Source organism: Orcinus orca, chromosome 15 (genome assembly GCF_937001465.1).
Source record: "Orcinus orca chromosome 15, mOrcOrc1.1, whole genome shotgun sequence".
Lineage (NCBI taxonomy): Eukaryota > Metazoa > Chordata > Mammalia > Artiodactyla > Delphinidae > Orcinus > Orcinus orca.
In genome coordinates, this window is record NC_064573.1 from 45,920,501 (window position 1) to 45,943,141 (window position 22,641).

At 38.5% G+C, this 22,641-nt stretch overlaps 1 protein-coding gene across 2 annotated transcripts in view; it reads left to right on the forward strand.

Moving 5' to 3' along the window:
* CDH2 (cadherin 2) overlaps window positions 1-22,641 on the forward strand; it is a 215,623-nt gene that overhangs the window by 155,136 nt on the left and 37,846 nt on the right. For both annotated transcript variants that reach the window (XM_004273726.4, XM_004273727.4), the window contains 7 exons: window positions 875-1,021; window positions 2,769-2,924; window positions 6,899-7,043; window positions 9,735-9,907; window positions 17,886-18,023; window positions 18,699-18,884; window positions 21,494-21,747. In XM_004273726.4, the coding sequence (XP_004273774.1) occupies window positions 875-1,021; window positions 2,769-2,924; window positions 6,899-7,043; window positions 9,735-9,907; window positions 17,886-18,023; window positions 18,699-18,884; window positions 21,494-21,747 (1,199 nt within the window). The remainder of the gene's footprint in view (window positions 1-874; window positions 1,022-2,768; window positions 2,925-6,898; window positions 7,044-9,734; window positions 9,908-17,885; window positions 18,024-18,698; window positions 18,885-21,493; window positions 21,748-22,641) is intronic.

Below are 22,641 nucleotides of genomic sequence, written 5' to 3' on the forward strand. Positions count from 1 at the left end.
AGCTCGGATCTTTGCATTGAAGCAGCAAGGGCTAATGGCTGAAATGTCTACAGACATAGGGAGAAACAGAAGAAAATGTTGACACCCAGCAGAGATTAATACCCCATGTGCAAAGTGGGTCATCTCCAGCATCCATCACGACTGACATAGGTTTAGAATAAGTACAGCATTAATTCTGTGGGATTTAATAGGGTCATAAATATTTGAGACGTTCCTTAGCAGTATGTATTAAACTTCTTTTGAAATCCAAATTATATTTTAGCACATCAAGATCTAAATTTAACGTACACAGTAGCACATTACCTGAACTATGGTTTAAACTAATGAGAAATGTATAAAAGGGTACTATTAAACTTTGCTCAGGGGCTTCCCTGGTGGCGCAGTGGTTGAGAGTCCGCCTGCCGATGCAGGGGACACGGGTTCGTGTCCCGGTCCGGGAAGATCCCACATGCCGCGGAGCGGCTGGGCCCGTGAGCCATGGCAGCTGAGCCTGCGCGTCCGGAGCCTGTGCCCCGCAACGGGAGGGGCCGCAACAGTGAGAGGCCCGTGTACCAAAAAAAAAAAAAAAAAAAAAAAAGAAGGTAAATTTTGCTCAGTATTAACTACTAAGATGGCTTATAGAAACTGCAAATAGTTTACACAGCTGTACCACATAATAAATTTTTTGGAATTCAATTTTTCAGTGAACACTGTCACCCACAATTTTACGGTGTTTTCTATTATTTTAATGGGACGAGGAGAGGGCCTCCAGACCTGTTTTCTTGTTCATAATAAACTGTGATTCCTACGCTTACAGGTATCCATTGATATTGATGTACTTTCAGAAAATGTTTTCCTAGTACTCAGGAATGTCTTCTTGTATTTTAATGCAAAGGAATCACGAGAAATTGAAGAAATAGTATTCCCAAGACAATTGACTAAGCACAATGGCTACCTACAAAGGCAGAAGAGAGACTGGGTTATCCCTCCAATCAACTTGCCAGAAAACTCCAGAGGGCCTTTTCCTCAAGAACTTGTCAGGGTAGGGTGGCACAATTTCATTGATCTCCATGGCATGTGTCAAGTGTATGTTAGAAGTGCTTTTGTCTCTTTTTTCACAAGGTAGAGTTTACAACATGTATGTACTAAAACATACTTTGTTCTGTAGTGATGAAACGTCTGTAGTGTTATAAACAGTCTCTTCTCCGTTTTTTCATTACCTCAGATTATTTATAGATAGAGCACTCTGTGGGTCAGTCCTGTATTTCATGGATGATAAAGTTTGTTCAGTGTCTGAATACATACGCCTTAGCTCCAACATGCTTCACACCCACACCGTACCCTTTCCCACACACCTTAGCTTCCCTGTCTGAAATCTGCACTCCCCGTGATGATCTTTGCCCTCTACAAATAGCTTTTGGGCCAAAGAAAAAATAAAGGGGCAATCATTGCTAAGAATGCCAGTACCAAGTGCGTTTGAGAGTTTTCTAAAGAAATAAAAAATGACCTCTGATACCATTAACAGACTCCCTGGGGCTGTGCAAAAACATGGGCTTTCAGAGCTGAAGAGTGAGATTTTTCTCCATTTACTCTAAATGCGCACCATCGGACCCAGAGAACAAAATGACGGCTATCTCTACACGTTTAGTAAAATGAGCAACCTTTTATTTATTACAAAAAGAAAATAAGACAAAGTCATTGTATTCCCATCTAGTAGAAAGTAAATGTTTCTGTATAGGATTAATTTAACATTCCAACGGATACATACAGAAAGCTGTATTTTTTAATAAGTCATTTATTTGTGTTGTATAGTCTATGGTAATGAGCATTATAATTCAGTTTAACAATGAAAGACGTAGCCCCCCAATCGAGGTGTTTTCTGTGTTTCTACTTTAATGGAGAATGAGAAAAGAAAAGAATTTTGCCTTAGCTAAAAAAACAAAACAAAACAAAAACTGGATTCTGTTACTGGATTAAAGATATCTACCTAATACACAAATATCTTGTATCATCACCTCCAAACAGTATTGCTCAGCTGGCCCTTTCTCTGTACTGTTCTCCTTCCTCCCTTTTTATAACCTGTTCCTATGACCACTCATAAAAATAAACTTATTTTTCCAGGAATTGTTGTATTTGGAGGAGAAGGCAGTGAGCCTATAATGGGTGTAATTTTTAAGAGTAATAGAGATATATTATAAAATCATTTCTTGCTTGCTTTGTTGTTAATAAAGACTTTGGGGCATTAGGTGCCACCTTAAAATAACATGGGAAGCTTTGGTTGCAGTGAAAAACATCAGCACGATGCAAGTACAGGAACCTCACTTCCGGGCTCAACCATAATCTTAGAGTTCCCATGTGAGGCTCTTTCACACTATGGTGAGACAATTATTTCTTACCCTAACTCGTGCAAAAAGTACACAATTTCTATCTTCATTAAATTGGACACCTGTTACAGGGTTAAATATTCTAACCTCCAGATTCCCAGGAGAGACTTTGATTCTGTTTAAAAACTGATGCTCCTTAATGTTGACTTTTGCACTACTCCTAGTGTGTGTTCTTTTAGATGTTGACATTGCCCCCAGTCCTTCTGGTGATAGGTGACATCTCGTTTTGAAGCCCATCACCCAGCAGCAAGGAAAAGGGGCAGGACAGGCAGAGTTTCAAGGGTTTTCTGGGAAGAGATGGTATACGTTTGTAACTGGAAGAGACCGTGAGGTGTGGCATGCCCTGTCTCTGATAATGAGCTTATTTAGTCCCTTGTTTAATGTGATTGTCTTCTTGACCCTCAGATCAGGTCCGATAGAGATAAAAACCTCTCTCTGCGGTACAGCGTAACTGGGCCGGGAGCCGACCAGCCTCCAACTGGTATCTTCATTATCAACCCCATCTCAGGTCAGCTGTCAGTGACCAAGCCTCTGGATCGCGAGCTCATAGCCCGGTTTCATGTAAGATTTCAGCCAGCTGATAATTCTCTGTATTAATACTCTTCCAAATATGTGCAGGGTTTAACATTTGCCTCTCACGTCAGTCTTAAAGCTTTGATCCTGATTCTAACACCAGAAATGTACTTGTAGCCTTCTCAGTTTATTTTTAATAAGTTTACTTATTGTTTATTTTATTTATTTGTTTATAGTTTTTACCTTACTATAACTTATAGTTTTCATAAAATTGATGAATGCTCATGGTAAAAAACAAACAATGCCAAAGAAGAAACTAAAACTGCTTAAAATCATATTACTGTTTACATGCTGATACTTGCCTTCAGATACGTGGCTAAGAATTTATAAGAACAAATTTACATGAAAGGGGTCAATACTCTTTCATATAAATTATATAAAGACCACAACATTTTTAATGGCTGTATAGTATTCGTTGAATACATAAACTATCATTTTAATAGCAGTTTCTTATTAATATACATTTATGTTTGTCATTTTATCTGTTCCTGCTGGTATTATTATTACCATTAGAGTCGTAGTAAATGGGTAGCACACTTTTGTTTTGTTATTTGTTGGTCATATTAACTCCAGAAAGATGTGCCGTTTTGGTCTGCCTATTGGGAATTAAGATTTCCCTTTTCCACATAACCCTGCCAATACTTGGTTTCATCAATCTGCCAGTCTGAACAATCTTTTCTTAGGTATATTATCTAGTTATATTTCTTATGCAAATTTTTGTGTTATTTTTCTATTTTATTCATTTTCCTATTAAGTTATAACAGCTTTTGTATATAGTTATATGTTCATATTTTTTAATATACGTATTTGTTTGAAACTGATTTAAAAATAATATTGTAATGAGTATTTTAAAACTCAAGAATTACCTAATATTAAAGTCTAAATTCCAGAAAGCATTTTTCTTTCATTTTTTTCTAGCCATGCTTGCACATTTTTCTGGAACAAGATTTCAACAATTTTTTCATGCATTTAATATAGAAACCTAAGTTGATCTTTATTACTTCTCCAGTTTCTATAGGAATTACTAAAACTTTTAATGAAAGTATCATTTTCTCTTAGAAAAGAATATTGGCACATTGTAAAAACTTCAAATAATACAGAAATGAAATTTTTCAAATAATACAGTATTAATAAGAAAGTGAAAAGAATTTGAAATCCCAGTACATAAAACTAACCATTTTCTTTTTTTTTTTTTTCCCTAACTTTGGTGATATTCTGTAAGATATTCCTCTGTGCATAGAGTCATAAATGTATTGTTTTGAAGTTGGGATCATTCTCTGAAACCAGCTTTTGTCACTTAGCAATCATAAGATTTAGCATCTTTCCATGTCAGTAAATCAGTGTTTATTTATATCATCATTTTTGATTGCTCTAAAGTAATTTTAAGTAATTACCTACTGGTAGATATTTGGGTAATTTAGTTCTTTCAGTTGTATTTTACAACTACTGTATAAATAATGTGACAATGAACATCTCTCTGTACATTTTCGCATTATATCCTTGGAAAAATTTCCTAAAATCGGAATTATTTTGGTAAATATAGTGAAATTGTTCTCTAGAATAGTTGTATTGTGTTGCACTACCTTCCCACTATATAGTAGATACTTTCCACTCCATTATCAATTCCAGGCATTATTTATTTATTGCCAGTACTATTGGTAAAAGAATTATCTTGACGTTTTAAGTTGCGTATGTTGAATATCATGATATCCTTACTCCTGTCTTATGTTGAATTTGGGCAGGGGGTTGTTTATCTTTTTCTGTACTCTTAAGAACCTTTTATCTACTAGCGTTGTTAATACATGGTTTGTCATATATTTCCCCATTTGTTGTTTATTTTTAAACTTTGTTTATAGTTTTTACCTTATTATAACTTATAGTTTTTACATGGTGATGTTTGTTGTTGTTGTTTTAATTTTATCAGGCATTCTGGCTTTCCAGAGATGTTGATAAAGGTTTTTCCCTCTCCAAGATGCTAATCTCCTCCATTTTATCTGTTTTATTTATTTATTTATTTTTGCCTCTAAATGTTCAACCTCTGTGGAGTTTAGAAGAAAGGGATATAGATCCACTTTGCTTTTCCTTTACGGCCAGCGCAATTATCCCAACACCATATATTGAATTAGTATTTCCATTGATTTAGCATGTCATTCCATACTTTTTACTCCACCTGTGCATGTGTTTGTTTTTAGACTCTTATTTTTCTCATTAATATATTTGTTGAATTTTTTGCACTTGTACAAACTTTTAAGATTATTGAAGTTTTGAAAATTATTAAAATATTGATATGTGGTAGAGCAAGACTCCCCTAGATATAAACAGGCAAATAAGCATATAAAAAACTAAAAATGTTTTAAATCCGAAGTCTCACTCAACTCCCTCCTCCCAAAGGCCTTGATTGTTCTATCAACCAATTCTTCTAAAATCCTTAAGGAACATGTAATTCTAATGCTTTTTATATTGTTCTAAAACATAAAGAAAGAAGTAAAACTTGCAAGCCTTTCACAAAAACATGACATTTATAAGAAAACTTAATAAAGGCAGCACACAATAGACCAGTCCTTAATTAGACTAGTTTCTAATTTATGAATATAAATAATATCACTATCAAAAATTCTAAATATCTCTTCTGTACGAATTCTCACTATCTGAACTTCTGTGGTTAAAACTCAGGAAATAAATATTTTCAGGTCAATTTCGGGGTGAATTCTTGATCTCCAGATTCTCAGTACTTGCACATAAATGAGCAATATCCGTAACAAAATAGAATTAATTATAGAATGGCCGGGATAGTTCATTATTAAGAATCTCTTAATGTAATAAGAGTATTATTATTATTTAATACCATCAATGTATTAAATAAGTCAAGGGAAAAAGGAATTCTTTCTGTAGGTGTTGAAAAGGCCAGTGTAATGAAATTTACATTGTTTCATGTGTTAACCTCTAAATAAAAAAAGGATATGTTGATGATTCTTTAGGTTGATAAAGCATATCCGACAGAAATCAGCCGGCAGCATCATACTTAACAGGAAAATCATAGAAGCATTCTCTTTTAAAGAAACAATTCAGTGAACAGTACATAGCTTTTGAAAAGATTGAAATGGTTTTCTATGTTCCGCATGAAAAGATTTTGAAGATATTTTGCCAAGAGTAGCTGAGTGATTATATTTGTTTAAAAAGGAAGAAAAAGATAAAATTTCTAGAAAAGTACCTATAATACGGAGAACTCAACCTTGGGAGAGTAACAACTGCCTTATGTACTTTTAATATTTATGAGTGAGTGACTTTTACAATTAAAAAAGAGTCAAAATTCCTTGTACACACCTAATTCTTTCTAGATTCTCTCCTTTTCTCTTGTTCTCTATGACTATTCTAGGCCAGTACCACATTTTTAATTACCCTGACTCTTGTACGGACTTAGCAAAAGGATTTGGGAGCTGGACAGAACTGGCTTTGGACAGGGGCTCTGTCAGTAAACAGAGTAAAGTTACTTAGCTTTTCTGAAGCTCAATTTCCTTACCTTCAAATGTGGATTTGTTTCTACCTCACTCTTTTGTATATATATTAAACGAAGTAAAATCCCTAGAGCTCTGAGCAGGGTGCCTAGCAGATAGCAAGTGGTGACCTTTTGCTACTCCATCTCCCCTAATTATATAGAGTTTGGCTAACTTAAATTTTGATGGGACAAATAGCTTTTTTTTCCCCCTTTGGCCATACCACGCTGCTTGTGGGACCTTAGTTCCCCAACTAGGGATCAAACCCGTGCCCTCGCCAGTGAAAGCTCGGAGCCCTAACCACTGGACCACCACGGAATTCCCTTTTTTTTTTTTTTTTGATGGGACCAATAGCTTTTGGTTTTCAGTCCATCTGTGCTGTTTTGGTAGCATGGGTATGTTGTCTTTTATCTTCTCACTCGAGACCTAAATCTGTTAAATTGTTTTGTTTTCTAATTACTCTTGCAGTTGAGGGCGCATGCAGTGGATATTAATGGAAACCAAGTGGAGAACCCGATTGACATTGTCATCAATGTTATTGACATGAATGATAACAGACCCGAGTTCTTACACCAGGTTTGGAATGGGACGGTTCCTGAGGGATCAAAGCCTGGTAAGTTCAAAGATCATAATTTGGAGATTGCTTGAGGAAATGCAATGTAATCCAACACGTATATAAGCAGGATAAGGAGAAATCACGTGAGCCTTTTGTGTCATTTTCTTTCATTCATGCTGCTTTTAGGCAAAAAGGAAGGTAACTTAGGGAAAAACAGACTGAAGAGAGAAAACAGAAAAATACCCCTCTACGGCCTACAATAACTTTTTCCACTTTTGAAAAAATATATGCTACAGTATCTGACACTAGACTGTAAAATCTATACAATCCTTTGATGCTGCTATGGTTGATAAAGGCCATAGAGCTAGAAAGTGAACACTGGAAGACCAGGGTCTTTCTGTTTGTAAAGTGTAGATTTTATCTTATGAGTCGTAGCAGCACCTAAAACAACTGGAGTGTCTTAAAACACGTGGCGTTCCTAGGACCAGGCAGTGGGGCAAAACCAAAAGCAGAGAGGGGGCTTGGTGACAGCTGAGATTCTCTAGCTACACAAGATACTTCCTTTCAGGGTGACCCTAATGTCTTCTGCAGCCCTTGCATTTAACCTAGTGTCATGGAAAGTGACCTAGCCTAGAAAGAGCAGCTACCAGAAAGCCTCTCGCCATTGTGAAGTGATATTTGACCAAGATTTTAGATTTCTATACTGAAAACCCCGTAAACTTCAGTCACAGTGGAATACCAAGGCCAGAAAGGTCTCTTGAGTTTGGAAAACTTGTGGACAAGAAAATCAGTTGGGATAGAGATGGTAAAAGGAAACATTTTGCCAGCTTTCCTGAGATGTTTGGGTATTTAGAGAGACTTAATTAATTATAGTTTAATATTTTGTATGTAAGAAAGCCTCGACATTTCAGCTTACGCTATGCGTTTCCTTCGTCATCTATACTGGATTTGCATAAGCCAATTTATAGATATAGCCAACTATGCCTTAAACTGGCACTTTTCCTGGTCCAAATACACTTGTCTGTATCCTCAGAAGAGTGGGGTGTGCAGGCAGCTGGGTGGGAAGACAGGGCCTGTGCCGGAAGTTCAACCATCTGTGGCTCTGAGTCACATTTCAGAGTCGCATTCGTCAGTATTTTAAAATACAGGAAAAAAAAAAATCAAAAAATGTTAAACATATCCTTACTAAAACACAAGGCTTTTACATATATTCTAAGGATAAATAAACGTTGTGCTTTTTTGCCTGGGGAAGGTTTTCGGTCTTTTAAAATCATTCATTCTCTTTTTTCCTCTATTATTTCTAATTGTATCAAAAGTATTGTTTCATAAAACTTGTCAAAAATAAACCATTACAGATATATTTATTACGCATCTGACCATGAATTGCCATAAATCCCTCCCATAAATAAATGACTCTCAGTGACCAGGAGACATAAAGACATTTCGTGAGTCGATTTCCTGCAGTGTAAGTTTGAAAACATCCTTCTAGGCAAGGTTTGATAATGTCATGAATCTTGAGTTAGACTAAGATGCAATATTGTAAGCAGTATTTGGTTCAAGATTCCAAAACATTTTTTTTGTTTGTTTCAACAATTCATTCATTCAACAAATGTTTATAGAGCACATGCTGTGTGCCAGGCAGTGTTCTGGCACTGTGGATACAGCAGTGACAAGTTAGTTGTGCCCTGTTGGAGCTTAAAATCTAGTAGAGGAGAAATGTAAAAGGCAAACAAGCAAGTAAATGTGCAGTAAAATTTTGGGAAAAAGAATAAAGTTGGCACATCATCAAATAGCGTGTCTTGTTTAGAGGGACAAGCTCTGAAAAGAGATTTGAATTATGTGAACAAGCCTTCGTTAATTCTGGGGCAAAAAAATGTACCCTGTGGAGAGAACAGCAATGGTAAAGGCTCTAAACTAGAACTGACCATAGGGTACTTAACAAAGATGGTAGACTGGAGATGGAACATTTTATAATCCAGTTCTTATAAAGATCACAAAGAACAAACCATCTTTAATAGTAACTACTTTTCTCTTTACTTCTCAGTTGCACAGTTTGTCTAGCTAGTTGGAATTTATTTGATCCTGGTGCTTTGTAGACTTCCTTTCCACAATATCTAGTAAATTGAAGTCCCTGAGTTTGTTACAATGTTCTTTTAATCTCCTAGGAAATAATGAACCACAATGCAAAACTCCCTATATTCAATGTACCAAAACAGTCATGCATGGAATGATTCCTCACGACCTCAGTAAATGGAGTGTGGGTCCTTACGCAGCTGGCTTACTTTCAGAGAGTGACTTAGGCATTGGGGAGAATCATGCCCAGCATGTCATTTTAGATGTTACTGCATAACGGAAAAAATACGGCAGAGGGAAGGCATTGGTGGCCATAAAAGAAGTTTCAGATGGCATCTATGTTACTTATTATTTGCATTTTATATCAGTGAAGGTCTAAAGGGGTTCTTTCTTTGAATCATACAGTGAATTTGTCTTCTAAGTATATGGAAACATTGAGTCTTTATAGATGTAAATTTAAAAAAAAATTATTTTCCTTTCAAGCATCACAACCATGTTCAGTATTTTTTGAATTGAGTCCTGTTCTTATCAGTAGTGTTTTTAATCAAGTCGAAATGATTACATGTTGCTTTGAAAAAGTGGAATGAAGATTGATGGAGAAGGTAAATATACCTTCCGTTTGGGGGACGCTGACATGAAGTGTGACCATTCATTGTCCGTGTCTGCTGTGTCTAGGAACATATGTGATGACGGTCACTGCAATTGATGCTGACGATCCAAATGCCCTCAATGGGATGCTGAGGTACAGAATCCTGTCCCAGGCACCAAGCAGCCCTTCGCCCAACATGTTTACAATCAACAACGAGACTGGGGACATTATCACAGTGGCAGCTGGACTAGACAGAGAGGTAAGCCAACCGACATCTGTATTTGAATTTGTTTGTAATCTTAAAAGTGCACAGGGTCACATACAGTTCGTCTCCAGGTAATAACGACTCCACAAGATTATTCACAATGCTCACGGTCACGAAGAAATCTGTTGTACTGCTTTCTACAGAACTTCAAGTTGGTCAGATGATCTAGGTATACTGGATAAATCTTTGCTGGTCCATGTAATATTTAATGTGATCATTGACTAAGTTATGCCAATAACCCTCTGGCATCTCATTTTTACAGTTCTTGGCATATTCTGTTTTCCCTCACATTCAAAGGTTTTGGTGAGGAATTAAGTGAAAAATCATGCCCAAATAAAGTATACATAAATTTAGGATAATTTTTAATGTTCGTATTTCTAAGAGGCTACAGATAACATGTATGATGAGTATTTTTGTGGCCTCCTGATTTAGTGCAGAAGAGATGATCTCCTTCCCTTTAACTTTAAATAACTTATTTTTTAACTTAAAGTTATTTTTAACTTTAATTAACTTATTTAACAGGTTTGAACACCAAGAATGGCATTCATTCTGCTGACAAGCCTTTGAAGTTATAAATTCAGAGAAACACATTTCTGGCCTAATATTTTGTTGCAAAGGCATAAAATCTTGACAGTATTGAACTATTATGTAGTATCACAGGCTGAGAGGGAATAGGTATTTGAGTCATTCCAGATGGGTCATCTCGCTGTGACAGACCTGAGCCCATCATGCTCCGGCACCCTGCTGTGTTTTGTTCACGTGATTCCTTCTGCCAGGAATGTCTTGCCCATTTTTCTTGATCTTGAAGCTTCCAATTCTTCATGCTGCCATTCAAGCCCTGCTTATATCCTTTCCTGAAAACTCAAGGCCTCACAAATTTTTTACACCCTTTCTCTATTCTGTTCTGACCATTTCCTTAGAGATTCTCAAGGTCATTAGTGACCATTGGTGATCACTGTGTGAGTGAATTATCCAGGTGCCAACTCATAGAGATCCGTGCTTGTAGATTTCTGGCTGAGCCAGCTTTTGTAGTGATAAGACCTCATATTATGTGTGTGTCAAAAGGAACCAACCATTAGACCTACCATACTAAATATTATTGACAAGGCTTTTAGGAGTTGGTTTTTATGACGCTTTATTTGCCTTAGTAAGTAGCATCCACTTGAATGGGATTGAAGAAAACATTACTATTGCAATTCATTATATACGCAAGATAGTGCTAGCAACACTTTAATAAAGTAATATGAGCCAATCAAGATTACTTAATTCACAACTGAGCTGAGACCTTACTTAGGAGTTAGATGTATGGCTATTACATTGTGCTTATTAATTCCCACATGTCAACAATTCTTCCTCTAGGAATGTTTTGCACCAGATATTGTTGAAATTTAGTTTTTGCAGTAGTACCTTTAGTTCAGTGATATTTGGAACATGTATGTCTTTACACCTCTTCCATTACTGTATGAAATACTATTCTTAAACGTCAGTAAATTCAGCATGAATGCTATATTTTATATGAGAATATGTTATATTTTTTAATATTGTCTCTTGAGTGCCAGGCTGCTCACATACTAAGTTGGTACAGCTCATCTCCCAAAGCTAATATTTCTCTTTCATTTCACACTCTCATTGTGAGATACAGAAATGGGGCTTCATCTTGTTTTCATACGGTAATATTCACATTTAGCCTCACTGTTTTATGAAAAGCAAGAGGCATAGAGAATGAAAGATAGTTCTGCCAAAGCAAACCAACTGTATTTAAAAATCAAAGAGACTGTATTTAGTTTAGAGGGTGAAAGTCAGAAGTCAGGCTGTACTTTGGGTAAAGATGTCTTGCGGTGAACGGAAGCAGCTATCCACGACCCGATGAAATGAATGTGGATGTGAATTCAAAGCTGGTGAATCACGGGTTAGCTACAGTATGAGAAATTGCTCCTTAACAGTGAAATCATTAAACACAACAACGAGTTACTAGGGAAAATTATAGAAAACCTTCCTTTCCTAAAAGTCATTTAACATGGGGAAAACGTATCTGTCTTGGATGGTTTATGGTAATTCTGCCTGAGGCCGGGGGTACCTTATTCTGACATCTCCAGGCCTCTGTGCTGGCTGGAGGTGCTTTTATTTCAATTAGAATTCACAGTTTTCTTTATGTTGAGTCATTTCCGTTGTCATCCTCCCAGGATGGATGACACCTTTAAGTGATTCCTAATCACTGAAATGCTCACTGAGATTCAGCTTTTTATTTACCTTTCATCTCCACATTTAAAAAAAATTCCAATTCTTGGGGTTTTTCCAGGCCTAAAGCTGTACCCACCATACTTGCCAGTCTTCAATTTTTTAATCTCCACCTGATTTCTTTTTTTGGGGGGGTTTCCAAATACATTTTTTAAAATTTATTTTATTGAAGTATAGTTGATTTACAATGTTATGTTAGTTTCTGCTGTACTGCAAAGTGATTCCGTTTTACATATATCCTTTTTATCAGTTTTATAAAATATTCTTTTTCATGTTCTTTTCCATTATGGTTGATTACAGGATATTGAATATAGTTCCCTGTACTATACAGTAGGACCTTGTTGTTTATCCACCTGACTTCTTGTTGCCTGATTTGGTGGTACCCATTCCTGGCATTTTCTTCTTTGCTCCAGCTTTTATATGTCCATCTCCTGCCCTTTTCGGTCAGGACTACTGATGAGTTACCCTCTGCTTCACTAGGTTTGAATCATTCTGGCTTTGCCTGTGATGGGCTATTTGACCTTCAGTGTATTAACCTGAAACCTCAGCTCCCCCGTCTGTAAATGGGGGTGATAATATTACATCTACTCCATGGGACGGTTGTAAGGATGACGTAACGCGAGGCAGGAAGCGTTCAGGATAGTGTCCAATACATACTAACTCTCATTTTCCCCGCTGCCATCGTAAATCCTTTCCCAGCATCCAGTGTACGATCACCATCACTTTGACTCTTCATCATAATTTTTCTCATGATGAAGAAAGAATTATGCTTCCTGTTTTCCATGCCAGATAATACGTTTACTCGTGCCCTCAATTCTGTGTTCTCTCCTGAAGGAATGTTCTCCTGTTTCCTGTGGTCTTGGTCTTCCCTCCTCTGCAGGTTCCCTCCTACAAACCCCACTGGTTCCTTCATAATCCACAACCCACAGCATGAAGTCAGAGCTCTTTAACGTGGCGCTCCAGACCCTCTAGCACACTGGTCCCAAAGCCTTCTTTAGTCCAAGCTCCTAGAATTCCTTACGTCCTGCTAAGGAGCCACTGATGCCCTCCGCCCATACAGCCACATGTCAGTCCTTGTACAGATCTGAACTTATTCTATTCTTCTCTGTCTTTTGTTTCCCCTGCCTGAAGATTTCTGTCCCATCTCTCTATAGAGCAGGCTAATGCTCACTCTCCAAGAGCCGGGTCCTCAGCCCCTCCCCAGGGCACACACAGTGGCGTGTGTTCCTCCAGATACGCGGAGACCGTGTTACGTGGACAACATACCTGCCTGCCAGCTCCTGGTATTCACTGAGGTCCATGTGCTCCTCTTTTCACCTTGAACAGGAACCTGGAAGAAAAGTTCAAGTTACTCGATTTTCTTGTCAACAGCAGACTCCTAAGAAGGGCAGCCCGTACTCACCTCTCACCCCTCCCTTTTCCTGGTCTCCTTGGAATCTGGCTTTCCGCCTCCTTCCCCCACTCAGGATTCACTCAGGCCATGCCTATATTCCCACTTGCTTGGAGGGCACTCATATAGCACAACAATTAATGGTACAGACTCTGGACTCATAGAGACCTGGATTCAAATCTTTTCTCAGCTGCTTATGACTCGGTGTCAATGGGCAAAGCTTCCCTGGCTCCCTAAGCCTTGGTTTCCTCCTCTGTAAAATGGGGATGAAAACAGTCCACCTGCCTTATAGGTTTATTTTGAGGCCTAAATGAGACACAATGTATAGTGTGGCTCATAGTTAGTGCTCCTTTGCAATAAATGTTATTTTTTTATTATCAAGGCCCTTAGAACAATGCCCCGGTATACAGTAACCATTCAAAAAAAATGTTTTAGCCCACAAACTTACAAGGTAGATAGCACTGTCAGCCCCATTTCACAGATGAGGGAACTGGGGCTTTGCATTTAAGACTTTGAACAGGGTCACAAACCTGCACTTCCCTCCCAAGTTCTCAGACATTATTACTTACTTGTCCATCCTTGAACTCAATGCATCTTTTCAAAAGCAAACCTATCATCTCCCTAAACCTGTGCTTCCTGAGGAATTTTCTATTTCATGTGATCAGTGTGCCACCTCCCCAGTTTCCCAAGATCATGGTCTATACCTCCCTTTCCTGTGCCCTGCCTTCCATCCACTGATTGATTTAGCCGTCAAGTTCCTCTCAGTCTACCCCCAAAATGCGTCTTGCATTCATTCCTCCCTCCAGGCTTGGAGGACTGGTTGAAGGCACCCTATGAAAGCTTCCTCCCATCACTTCTTCCTACTCTCACCATGGTTGCATTGCACATTTGGCCCTGTGACCCATTCATATTTGTCTCTTTCACTTAATGGCAGCAAAGCCATCTCTGGTTTTGTTCCTTGTTTTCTCCAGGTAAGCACTACACTGCCTGGCACCTAGTAGACACTCATTAAATGTGTGCCAAATGGATGACTGACTGTTCTCACCTCTTCGTTCACTTAGAGCACTCTGGTTCAGGGCTCTAGTTTCAAAAGTGTGGCACACAATTATAATGGTTTTAACTGATACACGTAGGGAAGCCTCTAGGGAAAACCAGAGACCACAAGTCTTTTAGAAGCTACTCCATCAAATAGAGACTGCCAGAGCACAGGCATTGTACTGTGTTTAGTTTTAGAGTTATATTAATGGCAAGTGATGCTACTTTTCCATTTACAGTACTTTTACAATAAATTGTTTTTTAAAAGGGAGTTCACGTCAAGATAAATAGTAAGTGACTCATGGTGTAGAAATATGAGGATATAGCAGAATTGGGAAGATGGTATATGAATCAGTTTAGCGGTTTGGGAAACAGTGAGCTAGTTTATGCTCCCAGTATATATGTTTTAATGAATAAATGATAGCTAGCCATGTAAATAAGGAGATGGTTTTTCCCAAACCTGAAGTGATTTTTATAACATAATGCAAGGCCCGAGGTTTCCCATACATTCACCCACCAGCTACAGATTCAAAAGCATTTGTCCCTTGCTTATGCTGTGTCAGGCATTACGCTATATGCCAGGGACATAAAGGTCTGCAAAGCAGTGACCCTGGGGAGGGGTGTGGGTATATGTGTATGTAGCCGGGGAGGACAGACAGATGGACTGATAACAGCCTCAGAAACTAGAAACAGTGATAGAGGTGTGTCCTGAGTAGGCAAACAGCTCTTCCTCAAGGACTTTCAGAAGTCATCTCTGAGGCGACTTTAAGCTTCGTGTTTGCTAGGCTCCGATAAAGGGGGAAGGGTATTCTGGGCCAGGGTTTCTCAACCTCGGCTCTGTTGACATTTTGGACAGGATAAGTCTCTGTTGTGGGAGCCTGTCCTGTGCATCGTAGGTGCTTAGTAGCGTCTGTGGTCTCTACCCATTAGACGTCAGTAGCACTACCCAGTTGTGACAACCAGAAATGTCTCAGGTTATTGACAAATATCCCCTGGGGGAGATATAGGGCAAAATCGCTCCAGTTAAGAACCACTGATTCAGGCAGAGGAAAATGCCAAATGCAGTGGCGCAGGGATGCGATAGGCATTTGAAGATAAATACAAACAGCTCAAGGTATGGGGTCAGTGAATGGAAGGTGAGAGCTTTGGTGGGAAAGGTGAGTCACAGACATGGAAGGATTGACAGCAAGCAGAGGGGTTGAGACTTTGTCCTTTCTAGAACAGAAAGCAAGGAAATGTTTTTAAGCAAAGCCCCCTTGATCAGATGCGAAAATATGAGGGTGGGAAGTCAAATTCTTATGAAATCTAAATGTCAGTCATTCAGAACCAGATGCCAAGTGACTAAATTAGGCAAGAAGCTCTAAATAGTTTGGTTGTCTAAAACATAGACTGCGATGACTTCCTTACTAAATGTAAAAGCATTTTTACCAATCAGGCACTTAAAATTGGAGATTATATTATTTACCAAGTTGGTATTTTTCTTTACTCGAAGAAGCACTGCATTTTAGAAATAACAATGTTCTTTTGTAACTTAAATATCTGAAGACTCGCTTGAAGCAATAGGAAATTTCAGGTATTAGCTACTGATCCCAATATTTCAGCTCAGTGGAAAATTGTACATATTATGCTTATATAATTCTAAAGATCACTGTAAAGTAGACATTAACAAAGAACCATATCTCCAGATAATACCTATGTGCACTTTTTATCTTCTGTAAAAAATTCCATTTTTTTCTTTTTTGAGAATGTTCATCTGTTTCTGCAAATAGCAGCCAACAAAAATGGCATTTCAAAGTCATAACAAATTTTTATTTTTCATGATTTTCAGCTGGGAGGCTGAATTGAATGCCCTACAAAATTCTCTTGTTAACTGTGAGAGCATTAAGCCGAAATGACACTCTTGATTGGGAATGGAAATCATTGAGAAATATTTTAGCCTATGTAAGCATTATGGTGAGAGGTTATGGGTTAAGAAAAATTAAAATGGCTCAACCAACACTATTCCTTTGTTTCTTTTTTTTTTTTTTCCAATCAAAAAAGTGGGTGTTTTTTTTGGAAGACAAAGGAAAAGGAACTGAAATAACTGCTAGAGATTGGCGTCTTGGTGGACAGACACTAAAAATTGAATGTGTGAGGTTTGACTTTCCCTCCTACCCCTTTCTTTGCCTTGCCTTTGCCACTAACAACTAAAGCAAAAGTTACAATTTGTGTCTGTTCTCTCTAAGCCCCAGAAATCCCTCAAGAGTGGCCATTCATAATGTTGGCTATACTTAGAATTAGAGAAAACTACTCGTTGCAGTGACTGTTTATTTTTGTATGAAGAAGTGAGTTTTGTTGTTCAGGATGTTTTAACATGTTTCAATGATCTATGTTTTTTATCTGTGCCAATTTCCACAGAGATTTCTAATGATTTCAGGTATTTGTTTTGTTTAGGTTTTCCTAATACAGAACTTCATCAACTAGTGCTGTAGACATTTCAGACGATCTCAAGGTTTTTCTCTGAGACACATTACAGCTGAATATGGCTCCCCTTTAAAAACTTCAGTCTGGAATTTGAAAGCAGTGATGCTATTTGATATTAACCATCTATATGAAAATGTATCCGTATTCATTATAGGTCTGTGGACCCAATGAGTGTTATGCCCAAATAGCAGTCCACTGAGTATGCAACTATTAAATACCTACTGTGTTACAAAATGAAGGATATAGACACAAACCCTTTATTCTGGTTTTGACTTCATTTAACAATGTCTCTCTCCTCTATAGTTGTAAATAGTATACACTAATGGAAATTCGGAGAAAATTACTGTATCAACCTTGGTATAATAGAAGGAACATCTTTAAGGATATATAAAAGGAAAGCATATATACTTTATGAATTATATATGCTTTCTTCTCTCTCAAGTTTCTTTATTGTTTTCAGTATCCTAAACCGAGTAGAAATTAACGTCTGAGAAAGTAAATACAAACCACATGACTTGAATGCTTGATGACAATGTTGTGAAGTTCAGAAGAAAAAGAAAGGTTGAGACCAGATGGAAGTTTCAGCTTCGCAGTGAATTTCACACATCTGCCACGCTTTCCTTTCCGCCAGTAGAGGCGAAAACATATAGTTAAATCTCTCTAGACAAGGACCAGACCTGTGCTTCACAAGTTAAAGTAAACTCCACTTGGGAAATTTTGAGTCCTGTTAATCAGGGTGAATAATGCTGTGCTTTCCATGTGTAATCAAGAGCCGTTTACAGAACAACCGTTACGTCTTCTTGAGGAATTCGTTGCATTTAAGTTGTTATCTTTATGTCTTTTTAGAAAGTGCAACAGTATACGTTAATAATTCAAGCTACAGACATGGAAGGCAATCCCACATATGGCCTTTCAAACACAGCCACGGCTGTCATCACGGTGACAGATGTCAACGACAATCCTCCGGAGTTTACTGCCATGACAGTAAGTACAGACTGTCACTCACAGAAGTCTAGGCCTGCGGTCCATTACTGAGAAGTTTCGTCATGAATAATAAATGCGTTAAAACAGAGCTGGAACTTGCTTCATTCTTCTCATTGTAGAATGGCTACTGACTCCTAAGTTTCCTGTCACTTACACCAGGGTTTTAAATAAGGCACCGAAGTCATTTGTTTTGTCGTTCTCTCCAAGTCCACTGATAAAGCTGTTAAAACATGCTGCCTAGAAGAAATGCCCTAAAGAGACTTCATGCTGTTATAACAAAATATTCATAAATATCTTCAGTTGCACGAACCACGTGACTGATAGATGCTACTTTGTCAGCATATCATTATGATCTCTTGAGTAAAATGATTTCCTTCAGACAAGTCCTTGACTCCTGCCCACTTCCCCCCACCCAGATACTCACCGAAGGACGCTAATTTAATATTAATGAAACTGTAACATAATTTCAAAAAAAAAATTTGAGGGCCGAAAAAATTATAGTATTTTTAAAGTCAAACATAAATGCTGTGATTACCTGCATTACTGATCTCCTCGTTTAGTGTGGATAATAAAGATGTAATGGGGTGGTAACATCAGGGCAGTGTGGTCATCAAGACACACTGTCCTTCAGCGGTGCCTGTCGCTCCTCTGACTGAGCTTTGTCTTTTCTTATAGTTCTATGGCGAAGTCCCTGAAAACAGGGTAGATATCATAGTTGCTAATCTAACTGTGACAGACAAGGATCAGCCCCACACGCCAGCCTGGAACGCCGTCTACAGAATCAGCGGCGGGGACCCCGCCGGGCGCTTTGCCATTCAGACCGACGCCAACAGTAACGACGGCTTAGTCACCGTAGTAAAAGTAAGTGCGATGGTCTCTCTGATGGCCACTCTGCAGCAACCCATATATGCCACCTACCCCTTAGTTTGTTATTGAATCTCAGGACCTTTTTCTTTTGAACATCTCTGAATCTGAGTTAATGTATTTGGAGGAGCCACGTTTGTTATTTTTCACTTATGCCGAGGCCAACATAGATAGTCTCACTTTATCCCTGGAATATGATTGTGTTTCAGTCATCGGGGAGTTTTAACAGTGAAGACAGGACAGCCCTCAACAGTGCTGTCAGTGCCATGGATATGTTAGTGATATGTTACATCATGGATTTTTGATGGCCAATTGATAGCTATTAAGAAGGATGCCCCACACGTACTATTCTTATGTCTACAGGTTGCTATTAGAGTATTGGCTCAGGGAACAAACCAGAAAATATCACAGACGTAATACAGGGTGAGTGTAGGCAAGGAGAGGGCCTATGCTCTTAAAAGGTTTCGAATTTACATTGCTGTTTTTTTTCTTTTTTTTTAAGTATTAGCTTGCATTTCCTTTTGGTTTTTTTTTTTAATTTTTTAAATTTTTTATTTAATTTTGGCTGCGTTGGGTCTTTGTTGCTGCATGTGGGCTTTCTCCAGTTGCGGTGAGCGGGGGCCACTCCCTGCCATGGCGCGCGGGCTTCTCGTTACGGTGGCGTCCCCCATCGTGGAGCACGGGCTCCAGGCGCACTGGCCCCAGCAGTTGTGGCTCGCGGGCTCTAGAGCACAGGCTCAGTAGTTGTGCACGGGCTTAGCTGCTCTGCAGCATGTGGGATCTTCCCAGACCAGGGCTTGAGCCCGTGTCCCCTGCATTGGCAGGCGGAGGTCAACCACTGTGCCACCAGGGAAGTCCCTACATTGCTGTTTTTAAGTGCCATTTTCAAGACTTCAAGAAATTGGTCCTTCTGATCCTTAATTGTTAAAAAAAAATAAAGCTGAGTGCTGGAAGTAAAAGGGATGTTAACTTCAAGGGTAACAAATAGATGGTACTAACGGATGGAAGAGCTCTTTGAAGCGATCATCTCTTTTTAGCCATCCAGGGAAGAGAGCTGCTTCTTTGCCTCACATCCCAACATTCTTGATTCGTAAGGGAACCTCAATGTTGGTCTTGCAGAGAAAGGTGTACCAAGGGCTCCGTTGCCAAGAATGTTATATGTGCGTGAGCAGAACGGTAATCTTCCCCTTGAGGTGGGAGTGGGAAATTCTCTGAACACAGCATAGTGAGTGACAGTGCCACCCCTCTGTGTTCGAACCCCAGCTCTGCCCTTTGTAGTGGAGACAACATGGCAGGTTTTTTAAGCCTCAGGTTCTTACACAGACAGTGAGGAGATAACTGGTACCTAAGTCTCAATGTTGTTCTGTGGGATAAATAAGCTTAATACCCATTAAAGGTCTTAGCAAAAGTAAACGTTGTCAGGGATGTTTCATGGAGCTAATGCGCTTACTCAAAAGAATTGTCTTCTTTCTTGGCTTCTTTGCCGTCTTGTTGAAAATAATTCAGAAAGGGAAGTTGAACTGGGGATTGTAGAGTGAGAGGGAAGAAACTCTGAAGAGTTGAGGAGGTGGTCTAGGTGAAGAAACTGGTGTGGTCTGTGCTAATATTGTGGCTTTCTCGTAGCTGCTGCCCTTGGTCCTTCTTAGACTCTCCAGGATGGCATGAGAGCTCTCCAAGCTCTTTTTTTCATACTGTTATGCACAGTAATGCTTACCTGCACCTCAGCTAGAAGATGATCAGGGAAATTAAGAGGGAAAGCCCAGTCTGGTCCCTTGACTCCTGGTAACTTTTCTATTGACAATGGGATTCAGTGGAACTCTGGAAGTTAATATTTACATTAAGGTTATTTGCTCATTGCCTTTATCTAGAGTGGCATTCTTAGGTTTAGGATTTGTACAGACCAGTAAAATCCCCAAAATTATTCTGGAAAATAGCCAGAAAAAATAAAGTTTTTAGTTTGCTAACTAAGGAAAAAATAAGAATCCTTCTACCTACAAACACTACTGTTTATTTAAGGTGTATATGTGTGTGTACTCTAAAATGTATACTTCAAATTATGAATGATACTTTTAAATAGAGTAAGTTTAGCTTTATGAGGAAAAAAAATCACATTTTCTAGTTTTTGTTTTGTCCACTTTGTTGACCACAGACTGGTAAAAGCTTTCCCGGATGAGGAGTGGTCTTTGTACCAATGTTTGAGAGTACAGTCTACACCATCATGTTCTCACTTGATCCCAGATTATTTAGTATTTTTTTTTATTTTTGGTCAACAGTGCTGTTCTTAAGAATAAGTCAGTTGTTAGATGTAGCTAAATAAATACAGCGTGCAATAGTAATAAGCATTATTTTGTGAACATAAATCTGTGAAATGCCCAAGATATATAAATATCTTATATAAGTAGGTTAAATTGCGATAAATGTTTCAGTCAATGGCCATGCTAATGCATATTTTCCAGAAATTTGAGAGGAACCTATGGTGTAGTGAATGAAAAATTAATGTTTTAGAAATGGAGTTGCTAGAAGGATAAACTGCAGAATGCAAATATTCTTATTTCCTGCAAAAAGACGGTTTCTCCTTTAAAAAAAATTTTCTTTTCTTTTTCCAGCCAATCGACTTTGAAACAAATAGGATGTATGTCCTTACTGTCGCTGCAGAAAATCAAGTGCCATTAGCCAAGGGTATTCAGCACCCACCTCAGTCAACTGCAACTGTGTCTGTCACAGTTATTGATGTGAATGAAAACCCTTATTTTGCCCCAAATCCTAAGATCATTCGCCAAGAGGAAGGTCTTCACGCCGGTACCATGTTAACAACGTTCACTGCTCAGGACCCAGATCGATATATGCAGCAAAATATTAGGTATCAAATGCCATTTTGTAATTTACGTTCTGTTCTATGCTGTGCACAAAATCTATTCGCCATCTGAGTGAGAAATTTTCATTAGGACGCAAACTCCTTATTACGAGATTATTTTTAATTCTTTGATGAAGTTTCTTCAGTGGACCCATGAGTGTCTTATATCGGAAATATAAGATGGATCTACTCATGTATTATTTAAAGAAATAAGTTTTCAGCCTCTTTTCTCCTGTCCTCTTTCCTTTTTGAAAATTTTTAGTAATAATTTAGCCTGTGCTTTTATGCCAACCATCACATAAAGTTTCTCCTGTGAGTAAATAGGGGAGTCTCAGAAGCTTATAACATTTACCTCTTCCCCACACATCAGGAAGAAAAGAAAACTCATGCCAACACCAAGATATAAGAGCTAATTATCTTCATCCCTCACCTGTACAGTGGTTATAGGACCTCCAAAACATATGTGTAAAGATTTCCAGCCTCAGCAAAGTCTAATTTATCCTTCCTAATGAGGGAGTAGATGGTTGGCGGAGCATACAACACATGACTGTTATCCATCGCTGGGGATGGTCATTTTTTAAATTAGCTCATATTTTATTTAACTTCTTTCAGAACTGTTGCTAACAGATGAATAACTGCATATCTTCTTCATTTCTCTATACATTGGAATCAAGATAGAGAAATAGCTAGTGAATAGGTATCCTGGACTCCTGCAAATTTTTACCTCTCAAAACATAGGATATGGGGCTTCCCTGGTGGCGCAGTGGTTGAGAGTCTGCCTGCCGATGCAGGGGACACGGGTTCGTGCCCCAGTCCGGGAAGATCCCACATGCCACGGAGCAGCTGGGCCCGTGAGCCATGGCCGCCGAGCCTGCGCGTCCGGAGCCTGTGCTCCGCAAC